The sequence below is a fragment of the Herpailurus yagouaroundi genome, unplaced genomic scaffold (genome assembly GCF_014898765.1).
Source record: "Herpailurus yagouaroundi ecotype Mexico unplaced genomic scaffold, PumYag 140, whole genome shotgun sequence".
Classification (NCBI taxonomy): Eukaryota; Metazoa; Chordata; class Mammalia; order Carnivora; family Felidae; genus Herpailurus; species Herpailurus yagouaroundi.
In genome coordinates, this window is record NW_024412395.1 from 13,791,919 (window position 1) to 13,805,083 (window position 13,165).

Below are 13,165 nucleotides of genomic sequence, written 5' to 3' on the forward strand. Positions count from 1 at the left end.
GTCTCTCTCAAAAGAAATAGAAATAAACTTAAAAATAATAATAATAATTTAGGTTTAGTTACTGACTTTACACCGGCTTACAGGTAGATTTAAGAAATACATTAATTTTTTTAAGTTTATTTATTTTCTGTGTGCAAGCAGGGGAAGCACAGAGAGAGAGAGACAGAGAGAGACAGAGAATCCCAAGCAGGCTCTGTGCTGCCAGCATAGAGCCCGACAAGGGGCGGGGGATGGGGAGGCTGGAATTTACCAAACCCTGAGCTGGTGACCTGAGAGAAAACCGAGAGCGATGCTTAACGGACTGAGCCACCCAGCCCCACAGAAATACATTAATATTTTTTAATGTTAAAAATATTTAAACAGCATGCAACTGCGTAACACTGAAGAAGGGAATTGGGTTCCTATCAGGCAAGAAAGCTCCTGAAGCCATGCTACTCTGAAAGCCGACCTACCCCCTACGTCCCTTTCCAAATGGCACTATGTATTTTGGTTATCCGGTCCCCGTCCACCGTCGTGGACCGTTTTGAATTGTAAACGTCTCCACACCTCACTGTGGACTCGTTCGGTAACTAATAACAACAAACACGGACTCACTCTGACCGCAGGCGCGGCTGCTCCAAGGCCGACGGGAACCTTCTGCAGCGCATGCGTCCTGGTACTTAACAGGTTCCGAGAACTTCCAAAGGACGCGCAGGTCAGCCTGGCCTTAGCAAGTTTGAGCGAGATCCGCCAGACTGTGGCGTCCTCTGGTGTCTCTGTTGCCGGAGTGAGTCCCAATGAGTTCCCATCTCCGCCGCAGACACTTTAAGATTAGTAAGTGTGTCTCCTTCAAATATTCTCCAGGAGCTTTTCAAAGGTGTTTTTGCGCTGGGTCGTGGGGCAAGTGAGTCCTTGCATGGGCCCTTTAAGAGGAGGTTCTCCTTTCCCTACAGCCTGTGGTTTTCCTATAGAGAATCCCCCTTTGTCTTCAGAACCAGGAGTTTGGGTGCTCATGTCTCCTGTGTAGGATCTAGGGATTGGGGTGCCTGATGTAAAGCACACAGCCCTTGCTTTCCAGGGAAAAGTCTTGTATTTTGGTGTTGCCTTCTGATTGTGGATTGCTACACCTGAAGTGTTTTGTCTGTTTGTTAGAGGGTCTCTCTGGTGAGACCCTACCTCTTCTACCTGCTTTGGATGCTGCCCTTTTATCCTTTGTTGTGGAGGCTTTGTTTGGACCAGTTGTCAAGTCTTTTCCCGAGAAAATTACTGCATATGTAGTTGTAAATTTGTTTTGTCCGTGGGAAGAGGTGAGTGCCAGATCTTCCTACACCACCGTCTTCAGCCCTGTCCTCCCAGAAATCGCGGGGTCTATGCTGGAAAGGATTGGGATTACGTCTCTTGGGGTGGGGTCTATTGTGCTCCGTGTAAGGGGGAAATCAAAGGAGTACATGAAATGTCTCCTATTCAGAATTGTGGACTGTGCCAGTGATAGCTAGCACTCCCTAAATTCTACATTTGCCTCCCTGAATTTTCTAATCTCTTTGATATTAGGTTGGACCCTGAGAGCTATCCTGAAGAACGGACTACAGGCAGGTGTGATGGGTATCGCTTCTGAGAGATGGCAATTGAAAGCTGCCATTGGGTGTCTCCTTCAACCTTGAGGTTACAGCTTGGAGACATGTGTTTCCAATAACAGGTGAGAGTAAAACCATATATATGACACCTGCCCATTTTTGACCTCATGTGAGTGAGAAAGCTTTAGTTCTTTAATGTTTTTTCTTTGATTGCACTAACCAGTGAGTCTTACTTGAGTAATCCATAGGCTTTCAGTAACTCAACTTTATTAAGCTTACAGTTTCCTTATATAATAATTAGGATAGTGATTGTACTTAATTCCCGCAGCTGCTTTAAAGGTGAAATAAATCTGTTAATGAGCTTATCCTGGTGTTACCGAAACTTAAGTTCAGCTGCCTATTGCTAGAAAAGCCATTACTCATGAGGGAGTCTTGATTGGAAAGGAATATGAGCTTTATTCAGGAGGCCGAGGCGGGCCACCTGGGGAAATGGGGGGCTCTTCTCCAAAGGTCAACTTCAAGGTTTCTGTCTGGCCCAGGGATTTTTAAAGGGATATAGGGCAGTTAATCAGTAAGGTCATAATATTTCTTGATTACGTGCAGACTCGATGGTGCCAGCTACAGATGTTCATGCTCGGAGGTTGTGCAAGGGGGTCAGGTTCCTTAGTGCCCTGGGGGTTGTTCAAGGGGGTCTGGTCCCTTAGTGCCCAGGCATTGTGTAAAGGGTCTGGTTTTTGTTTTGTGATGTGCAGAAGTTCTCTGTTCGTTCTAGGAAAGAATGCATAATGTATAGATATACATAGGTGAATCACATGGGCTGAGGTTGGGCTAAGGTTATTTGCTAAAGTGTAAAGTCAGGTGGGTTGCCCAGAGGAGCCATGGTGGCTTCCCTGGGTCCTGGCCCAGACTAAGCAATGAGTTAATGTTAGCTGTTATTACCTTTTATTTCCTGAGCAAATTATAAACAGACTAGGGTATAGTATAAATCACACACATTAAAAAGTATACATGAATGAGGCATTATGCTTAATGACGTAGAGTAATGAGAGGGAATTTAGGTTTTGAGAAGAATTCAAAATAACTGGGAGATAGAATTTGACGAAGTAAATGAGGATAAACTAAATTAAATTTCAAAATATTGTACAGAGTCCAGATGAAGTTAAAACATATACCAAACTTTTTAGTTTGGTATAGATTTCATGTACCAAACTTTTTAACTTCTTTTACTAATACCTATCAATTTGGGAACAAATGGAAAGCAGGCAAATTATATGGTTTTCTGGGCTTGAGGAAAGCATACCAAAAGAAGGTTGGTAAAATACAATGTGTATGATTTGTATTGCGTCTAAGCTAGAGAAAGACTGAACTGAGATCCTAAGGCAGATAGTGAGCTGGGGGCAGCAGTTTGTTTTATTTATCATTTTTAATCCTGTGGAAATACTTGTTTTTATAGGCTGTGTATTCTTCAGTTAAATCTAACACACCACAAAATAAGAAAATTAAACTTAACCCAAAATTTTGTAATCATGGTCCCTCTTTCAGGGGTTATTTGAATTGAGAAAGAATTGTTAGGAAATGGCAGGACTTCACTCCAAATTTCTCTAAATTGATGTGGGATAGGTAGCTGCGTACAGACCCACTGCTAGCCAGTGCAACAGTGGACTGTGGAGTCCTTTTGACTTGGGAAAAACAAGTAAATTCATTATGAGATAGTTATTCAAAGGGAACAGGTCCAAGGGATTAGCGTATGCCATAAGGGAGCATTATAAATGACTCAGTGAAAATCAAACCATGATTGAATATGCTGATACTTTTTAGTAAATGATGACTCCTTTAGCTATAACATTTGAATGAAAATAGCCATTTATACATTTGACATGTTAATTAAATTAAGTGTTCAAAAAGGTGGGGGTGGGGATCCTAATGCTGTATCAAATAGCACAGTACCTGCCGCATAGTAGGCACAAAACGTCTTTTCGTTATTACATGATTTGAAGTCAACCTTGAAGTTGAAATTTTCCATTTATCCTGGGCAAGAGAATTTACAACTTGTTCTCCCCAGAGGCTCAGAATCCAATTACATCATACAGATCATTAAAAGTCACACATGGTGTCCTAAAGGGATAGAGAGTTGGAGTGTAATGACAATTACTCCCATTAAAAGAGCTTGTGAATGGGGAGGCTGTGTTACCTGTGTTTCTTTTGCTTTTCCCATTGGAATATGCCTTATGTAATCCATCAATCAGGAGAATTAATGGTGTGACTAGCAATTCAGACCATACGGAGATAATCAAGGCATCATAAATCGTGTTAGAGCAAATAAAGCCTGCAAAATGGGACTGCTAGCACAGCAATCAAATTTCAAAACTGCCTGCCTGCACTAGAAACCATGTTGATAATGAAGAGCAAAGGTGAAAAGAGAAAATGTCAGCTAGGGAAGGAGCATACCAACTCTTCAGAAGAGAGGGTGGGGCAGATTTGGGGGGATTTCTGGGAGGAAAAGTGAGATCCCTTCAAACGAAGGGTGTGTGTAAACCCCAGGTCCTCACTGTTCAATGTCTTGATCTCTCTGTAGTGAAAATATCGGCAAGTAGGCTCTTACCACCTTTCGTAGGATCTACCTATTTCTTCTGTGTCCTACACTGAGCACCTGCCTTACAGCCATTGTCCTTGTTCTTGCATTCTTATTTGCACCCCACTAAGGGGAAGGCAATTTCAGATATGTAACTTCCTAGACTGCCACACCTGTATACCTATGTACAATAGGGGCTTGCAGCCAAAGCCTGGACAGAAGGTTTTGAAAGGAATTTTGCTGGAGACTTCTGGAGAAAGTCATCTTTCCTGATAAAAACCATAGTCACTCTTTGTCTATCTAGCCTGGGATACTGTTGTGAAAGGACACACCAGCTGGGGCAGTTGTGGTTATCTAGAAGCTAATGAAGGAGCCACATAACAAAGGGAAGCTGGAGAAGTGGCAAAGTGGGAAGAGCCTGGGATTTGATTTCCACACTGATCTGTTCAACTGTCCCCCAGAAGCACCCAATTTTAGCTCTGTTGTGATGTGAGTATATAAAGGTTCTTGTTCTTTAAGGCAGTGTCTCTCAAACTTTTACTCTGCATATAAATCACTTGAGATTTGTTACCATCAAATCTTTCTGATTTGGAGGGCCAGGATGGTGCCTGAGAGTCTGCATTTCTAAGGAACTCTCAGCTAGTACCCAAACTGCCCACATATTGGGTCACGGGTATTTAAGCCACTTTTAAGTTTGCATCGTTACTTGAAATCAGATTCATACTAAGTGGCGACCCTGAATAGTGAGGGACTTGAAAGTTTAACCCAACCTGAAGATATGCAGGATGGACCTTAAGAATTCACCAGCTAAAACATTCATAGATAGGGTTATCACATGTGAAGGCTTTGAGGTCATCATGGTATGTGTTCCAATCCTGGTTTATTAACAGTTTAATAACTGTGTGACCCTGTGGAAAATTGTTTAACTTCTCTGAATGTTGATTTCCTCCAAGAACAGCACTTGTCTCACGTGGTTGGTTTGGGCATTCATTGAGATGATGTGACAGAGCGCCTAGATGTTGAACATACATGAATTCCTCTTCTATTGACTCTTTTGGACTTCTGTATTATTAAGCTTCACTTATGCCAAAGATTACTTAGTTAAAATGGTGCCAAGTCTGATAGAGGACATTGCGAGAATCAGCCCAGAGACTTTTCTCTTAACCAAGCTGCTGTATCACAAGCCTACAATGCTTGTATCAGACTATCTTAAACTTAATTGGAAGTCTAAAAGAAAAATAATCAAAATTGTACTTTGATAGGACTTTTTTTAAATCTGTCTGCCTTGTCTTTGATGAGAAAGGAAATTTTTTAATTTACAGACTCTTTCTTCCAAAACTGCTGGAAATTTGCCCAATGGAATGACTGTTGCTAGCAGATCTGATCAGTGGTAAAAACAAAAAAATCTATTTCTTCTAGTGATAGACAAATGGGAGGTAATGCACTTTTCCTAAGTCGTATTATAAAGAGGATTGTGGATGTCAGGTATGGCTCTAAATGTTGCAGTGTACTTTCTGGGTTTTAATATTTGAAGATTAGGTAGGGTTTTCATGTTTACAAGCCTGGGTGCTTTGATCAACATAATGTTTTTAATGCCTCTTGGAATGATTTTGGAATGTTCTTGGCATAACGTCCAAACAAGGGATTTTACTAATGACATCTTAGATATATGGTCATTGTCTTCTGGGCAAGGGTTTCCATGGATGGGAATAATTCTTGCATATTTCCAATCAAAAACAAAATATGCTTTAATATTACATACATCTTCTTGACGTCAGTGAATCCACGTAGCTTCAAATATGGCTAGAGTGGTGCATTAGCCTATCATTACCTTTCGGTATTATTGTATCAAATCATTCTTTAAAATATCTGGAACTATACGTTTAAATACTCAGAATCCTTTCTGAGATGAAACCCCTCCTACTTGAAGAGAGTCTATAGAGCAGAAAGTCTTCTCAAATGGCTGGAGTTAGGTTTTCAGCTATTCACTCATTAGTTATATTAGTGTGGGCACCTTACATACTCCTCTGAGAGTCCCATTTCCTTATCTGTAAAATGGGAATCATTTTACATACTTGAGGGCACATTGAGAAGTTTAATTTGATAATGAATGTAGAACACTTAGTTGATACTTGGTATTAGTAAGCATCCAGGAAATTTTAGGTAGAAACAGCTTGTTCCAGGGGCGCCTGGGTGGCTCAGTCATTTGAGCATCTAACTTCAGCTCCAGTCATGATCTCACAGTTTATGAGGTTGGACCCCATGTCAGGCTTGCTGCTGTCAGTGCAGAACTGGCTATGGATCCTGTCTCCCTCTCTCTCTGTCCCTGCCCCACTTTCTCTCTCTCCCCCAAAAATGAACATTAAAAAAAAAAACAGCTATTCAAACCTGAAAAGGAAGCACCTCTTTATTCTCATTTTATTTGCTCATCCTGTAGTGTTCACATTGGTATACTCTTGTGGGCCAAAAGGTTTCCCCCCAGAGTACAGCCTGATGCGTGTGTATTTTATTTTGAGAACTGATTCTAGGAGATACAAGTGAGGGACTGAGATGAGATGAATAGGGGAAATGGGAAATAGAAAGGTATGCAGCTGAGTCCCTTGGGGCCTTGTAAGGACCATGCAGACTATCTGAGGAAAGAAAATGGGGAACATGTAGTCAACCGCTCCTGTCTTCCATTAACCAGGTTTGAGTGTGGGTATGAACATCCTGATGTATATTTGTAGTGCGTAAGTGAATGAGAGTGTTGGTTCCTGTAGAGAGCTGATATTATGGCAGAGAATCCCCAGACAGAAAGCGAAAGAGAACGCAGCGAAGGGAAAGTTTTATTTATGCACTGCTGGGTGCTGTACGATGTGAAGGTGGTGAGAGCATTTGAGGAGAGACGAGGAGGTATTTCATACGTGATTCTTTATACAGGCCAGGCTCCCTCCATGATCTTTGAAATTTGAGAGCAATTCAGTCCCAGATTCTTGTTTCAAAGCCCACCACTTGAGGACAATGGCTTAAATAATCCCCTGTATGGTAAAGACCGATGTTCACATCACCTCTTTCTAGTTGATCTACAACTGGAATGTGCATGACACTCAAAGGTGATTCCTATCCTAAGTATCCAATCAGAAAAGACACCCTCTCAGGGTGAACTAAGACCCACGTTTTGAAGAGTATCTTCCTTTAGTTCCCAGGGAAATTCAAACAGATCTCATGGTCTCCTTAGTGTCTAGGTGTTGAATCAGAGACCTCCATGGAGGCAATTAACATAAAAAGTAACAGAAACAACACTTTTCTCTTTTGAAAATAGTTTTGAGGGGTGCCTGGGTTGCTCAGTCGGTTAGGTGTCCGACTTGGGCTCGGGTCACGATCTCACGGCTCATGAGTTCGAGCCCCGCGTTGGGCTCTGTGCTGACCGCTCCAGGCCTGGAGCCTGCTTCCGATTCTGTGTCTCCCTCTCTCTCTCTCTGCCCCTCCCCCGCTCATGCTCTGTCTCTCTCTCTCTCTCAAAAATAAATAAACATTAAAAAAAATTAAAAACATAGTTTTGAAAGGTTATGTGTGTATCTATGTGGATGATTTGATACTGCTTACCTCTTTTATTATAGAATTTTTAGTTTGTCTTGAGGTTTTTACCTTTAAGGGGCAAATCACACTTAAAAAGCCTGCTACCGGAGTTCTAGGAAGCAGATAGAATGCACAAATACACGTGAAATAGTTGGATTGTAACCAAGGGCAAATGGATCAAAGAGAACGTTCAGTCACATGATTCTTCTAATAACTGGTGTCTATGTCGGTGAGCACTCCCTTTTCTAAAGCAGCCCAGTGATTAAAACTCAAAGAATCACGGGAGATGAAAAATGTCCACCTTCCTATTAAGCAGTATGTTTTCACTGGAGGTCCATTTAGCCTTTAAGGTGAAAGTGGGTTCCAGACAAATGTCTTTCACATTAGAAACTGTATTAAATTAATTGAAAAATAGATAAACATTGATAATAGTAATAAAACAGGAGAAATGATGAACAGTAAAAGGTAAATACTTTTAAAATGTTGCTCAAATAGACATTCAATAAAACCACATCTTTCAGACAACATAATTATTTGCATCATAAAAAACTCTAGTGGTTGAAATTTAAAATATTGATTAAAAAGCTTCAGTTGGACTTCAAATCAGCCTAAAAAGAAATTTCCATCTTAATAAAATAGGCAAAACTTTCCTTTTAAACATTAAAACTTATTTTTTTTTTAAAAATGTGTTTACTATTCTTGAAAAAGACCTGAAATGGGTCTCTCAGAAAAGTGAGCCTTTCCCATTTTAAACTGAATTCAGCGGAGCAGTGAAGACACAATACCATAGCATCCAGAAGAAAAGTCGAATATCTAAAAAACAATCTCTACGTTTCCAAATACCCAGATTTTGGAGTTGATCCTTTAAACAAACAGGAGGGTTACTGAGCAGTTCTGTGACATCTAAGTTTCCTCCTGGTGTTCTAATGTCATGATATCCAGCCTGTCCTGAGGAATTTGAGAGAAACCACAAAAACATAGCACGCTGCCTAGAATTATCTGAACTTCTAAGCTTGATTACAGACTTTCAGACATCTGAGAAGATCCCTTAAGTCACCAAAGTGATTTTAGTCACCAAATTTAATATTCTTATGACTTAAATTTGACTTCAGACAGTCAAGTTTATTTTACACTCTCAGTTACTTACTACTGCAAGTCAATACAGCACAGGAATTAATGCATTTGTGCCTTCAACTCAAATAGCAAACACTGCTGTTGGTGAACTTTTTGGCCAATGAATAAAAAATATTTCATTTCTAATTCTCACCAGAAGGATTTAAATTAAACAGTAACAGATGAAGTGGGCAGGCACAGAATACTAATAGGAACTGGCAAATGAAATAATCCAGCTCTTTGCTTTTACAATGAAAATGAGAATTGATTCTGCATTGAGAGAGAGAAGTAAAAGGACCAAGTGTTTTAAAAAAAGCCTTCTCCACCAAAAGAGCAAAATAGCACTCAGTGGCATTGCATTGTTAACAAAATTTCTTTATCAGAAACTATAATTTAATATTTAAGTATCTAATTTACATGTGACAAGGTATCATATTCAAAAAATTAAATTGCAACTAGAAAACTAGTAACCACTAAAAACGATACCAAACACAACCCAAACATTTATAGGAAAGCAACAGCTAGAGTCTGAATTGGAAAAAATGTTTCATCATATTTGGCTCATTAAACAAAGCATCCATTACAGCTTGTAAAAGAGCATCTCTTGTAATTCATCAGACGTTTATCCTTTGTAGCATGAATAACATGTAAAGATAGATTTATTGACTGTATATGCACACGTGTGTCTATATATTGTGAGACATACACTCGTGTGTTGTTTTAAAGATACTGTATCTACTGATAACTGGCTGAACTTTGGAAGGTGCTGAAATCCGTATTTCTACATGACCCTTGACCCATTTAATAATGTCTTTTTATAAACAGAAATTACATAAAATACTCTGTTTTTTTATTAACTGAATATTTTCGTAAGCATAATAATAGACAATGAAGGAATTGCACTTGTAAAGATACAGTAAGGTGTTAGATTGCAGCTCAGCCATCAAAGATCAGGGGTGTGGTACTGATAAGTAAGTGTGCATCCTATGCAAAGATGATGGTGGCCACTGAAATTAAAATGAGAGCAACTAGTTACAGAACAAAGAGGGGGATAACAGAAGAAAACATGCACTACTCCTACTTTAATGCAAAACTAATTTCTCCCAGGAAACCAACCCTTAGACCTTCCTTACACAAAGAAACAGGTTCTGCACCCTTACACAGTAGACTTGGACATCTGGTTTCAAATTCTAGTTCATTGTCTCTGAGTGTGCTGTTCCAGTGTCACCTCCTTAAGCTGCCCTTGGAATTCTGGAGCATGTACAATATTACAGTCTCTTGGTTAGGTTCCATTGAGCCTCAATATCCCCTTCAGTTCTATATAAATAGGGTCCGTTATTCATCTTCTTCTGGTTCCTGTGGTAACACGGGTATTTCTTCCTTTAAACAATCACTGAAGAATCTGAGGATTGTGCTGTAGAGATGATACTTGCTCTTCTCAGATATGTTATGACCTTCATCTGGGTAGATCTAAGATATTGAGGGAGGAAGAGATTTAAAGTTACCAAATAGATACTGTCCCTCAGAATTCATTCCTTTAGCCCAATGGCAAGGGAACTTTGGAAAGTAATATCTGACCAAAATCTAACCTAATTTAACTCTTGAGTTCTTTGTGCCCAGCTTTTCTTTTTGTAATTATAATCCCATGGTAATAATTGAGATAAAATACAATTTTCTATGTATTTAAATTAAAATTCATTGGTCAAAAAAAGTAGAGCTCTCTGTGTTCGTGTTGGCTAAGACAACACTAACATTCCCCTCAGCTTGACTAAATTTTAGTTTCTTCCCAACTATAGGGCCCTGACCTTTCTTTTCTTAAGAGCATTCACTCTAGAAAACTCGCAATTTTGTAAATTCTCTGTCCCTTTGTATGTAAATCTTCTTCAGTAGTGCCACTTTTACAATTTAGGAAATGTCCTTCTCAAGGACCTAAAAGCCATTTCTCCTAAATGTAAATATTGAAGGGGATAAACCCTCCTCCAAGTTGTAAAACTACCTTTTGTCATAAACAAAGTTTACTTTTCCTTTTGGTAAGGTGAATTACCACACACAGATGACCTATGATTCCCTCCACCTCAGTTATTAAATACTCTCCAGCCCTCTATTTCAAAAGATTTAATTTCTCTCCCCTTTTGCAATAGTCTTAAATAAAGTCTTCCTTGTCTGTTTAATCTTGTCCGGTACAAATTTTATTTTGACCATGACCCCTCCAATATAAAAGACGTTAGTAATTTTTCTAAAATTACAAATACAAATATTTGTCAATTCCTGGGTGTAAAGTTTTTATTTTTTTTTATTTTTTAAACTTTTTATTACTTTTACTATTAACATGACATCACTTATTTTTTACTTTTTTAATATTTTCAAGTTTTTGTTTTAATTCCAGTTGACTTACAGTATTATGTTGGTTTCAGATGCACAGCACAGTAATTCAACAGTTTCATACAAAAAATATAGAGTGCTTCATGAATTTGCATGCCATCTTTGCGCAGGGGCCCTACCAATCTTCTCTGTATTGTTCCAGTTTCAGTATATGTGCTGCTGAAGCAAGTATCTAAGTATAACTTTTTTAGATGGTGCCTCACTGCTGTGACGAAAGCCTCCTGCTCCTTCGTATTGTGGCATGACCTACCATCTGTCTATCTCTACATCTCCATGGGTCATCACCCTAACCCTGGTACCTGCGTTGTAGAAATGTTGAACTACTTTTGGTTCTTTAAAATGCTGAAAAATGAAAATCACTTCTTTTCCCCCTTCTGTGACTCCTCCCTCAGACTGAAAGTTCCTTAAAGGTGTAAGATCTGTCGTATTGATCCATCTAGCCCAGTGATCGCTATAAAGTAAGTCTTTGATACCATTTACTATATGTGGTTGCGCATGTAATAAAGGATGATAAAGGGACTAGAAGGGAAATAGAACATTAAGCCTTTAAGACAATTCATTATTCATGATAGAGATGAAAGTCTGAGAGGAAAAAGATGCTTTTGGAAGTTTATTCAATTTAGTTATCAAGCATGAGCTGATCTACCTTCTCAGCATGGTAACGGGAAAACAGCCCACAATCTTTGATACGTAAAAATCACAGTTAAAAATAATAGCATGGGAGACAGAGTAGTACAGAAGCTGTGTTCTGTATCCCATAACTAAAAAACCAAGGTAGGAAAACAGTCTTGTGAAAAAGTGGCTTACCTGCATAGTATAATTCACTCCAGCTTTTATTAGATGTTTGATTAATTCTGCTGAATGCTGGAAATGGACTTTTGCTGTAAGAAATTAAATTACATTATTCAATGCAGATACATTTGTTAGGATCAGAACGTTTTAAATCATTTTTTAAAGGGATTATGTTACCTCACATACATTGCACATCAACTCGAAAGCCAGTAAGATACGATGCTGATAAAACTTTGAGGTTTATGAAAAAAAAATACTAAACATTACAAAAAAATAGATTGACACAGGAGCTACTACTGAGGCTGTACTTCTTGTAAAGAATGGTATTTAAATTTACTTTATCATTTGTTTATTTCTAATTGTTCAAATATGTTATATCATTACAACTATTTAACACACTGAATATCTATCTGTATGATAATATAGCAAACCATCTTTCCGTTCCTCTCTGAGGATTACTGGGGCCCAGTCTCTGTCAGATACTGACATTTTGTTTTATTTTAAATTGGAAAAAATTATTCCATGTTAAGAAATTAGACTCTACATCTCATTATTGAAGGACTCAGTATTTAATGGGGATCATACAGGTTTCTCCTGTTTCCTTCTGTCTTCCCTCTCTGCCTGAACCTGAGGTCCAGAACTCTGAAATACACGGCACAGTAGATTGGAGCTGTGTAAATTGCCCTAACTAGCTCTGAAGACAGATGGAGCACTCAAACCTCTTTGTGCAGCACTTGGCTCAGATGCTGCCTGGCTATTTATTCCTATACTTTGTGCATCTTTAAATTTCTGTAAATAACTTTTAAGCTAACCTTTAAGTGTCTTTATCAAACTAGGTCGGACTTACATAGTTTAATCTTCTTCATTGCTCTAATTCTATGATGCTGCTTAATCCTACTACATAGCAGACAATAAAAGATTCCAAAAGATAATTTAAATCTTTTTAAAATCTACCCAAATCTTTTTCAACTTCTTCCTTTTGTACTTAGAGTATTACCATGTTACTTCTTTTTTTTTTTTAATATGAAATTTATTGTCAAATTGGTTTCCATACAACACCCAGTGCTCATCCCAACAGGTGCCCTCCTCAATACCCATGACCCACCCTCCCCTCCCCCATCAACCCTCAGTTTTTAAGAGTCTCTTATGGTTTGGCTCCCTCCCTAACTTTTTTTTTTCCTTCCCCTCTCCCATG

General features: G+C 38.9%; 1 protein-coding gene, 1 long non-coding RNA gene and 1 other non-coding gene across 5 annotated transcripts in view; 1 reads left to right on the forward strand and 2 right to left on the reverse strand.

Annotated features, from left to right (window-relative positions):
• The first annotated feature begins 991 nt into the window (after window positions 1–991).
• Window positions 992–13,165, forward strand: part of LOC121030458 (uncharacterized) — a 67,198-nt gene continuing 55,024 nt past the window's right edge. Inside the window, exon 1 of the long non-coding RNA XR_005790209.1 lies at window positions 992–1,675. This is a non-coding gene — a long non-coding RNA (uncharacterized LOC121030458). The remainder of the gene's footprint in view (window positions 1,676–13,165) is intronic.
• Window positions 8,138–13,165, reverse strand: part of DPP10 (dipeptidyl peptidase like 10) — a 1,330,293-nt gene continuing 1,325,265 nt past the window's right edge. For all 3 annotated transcript variants that reach the window (XM_040474884.1, XM_040474883.1, XM_040474885.1), the window contains exons 25-26: window positions 11,986–12,059; window positions 8,138–10,266 (exon numbers count right to left, since the gene is read on the reverse strand). In XM_040474884.1, coding sequence (XP_040330818.1) covers window positions 10,132–10,266; window positions 11,986–12,059 — 209 coding nt within the window. In that variant the 3' untranslated portion in view covers window positions 8,138–10,131. The remainder of the gene's footprint in view (window positions 10,267–11,985; window positions 12,060–13,165) is intronic.
• Window positions 11,244–11,346, reverse strand: LOC121031122 (U6 spliceosomal RNA). The gene has a single exon (XR_005790557.1). It is a non-coding gene; the product is annotated as a U6 spliceosomal RNA (small nuclear RNA).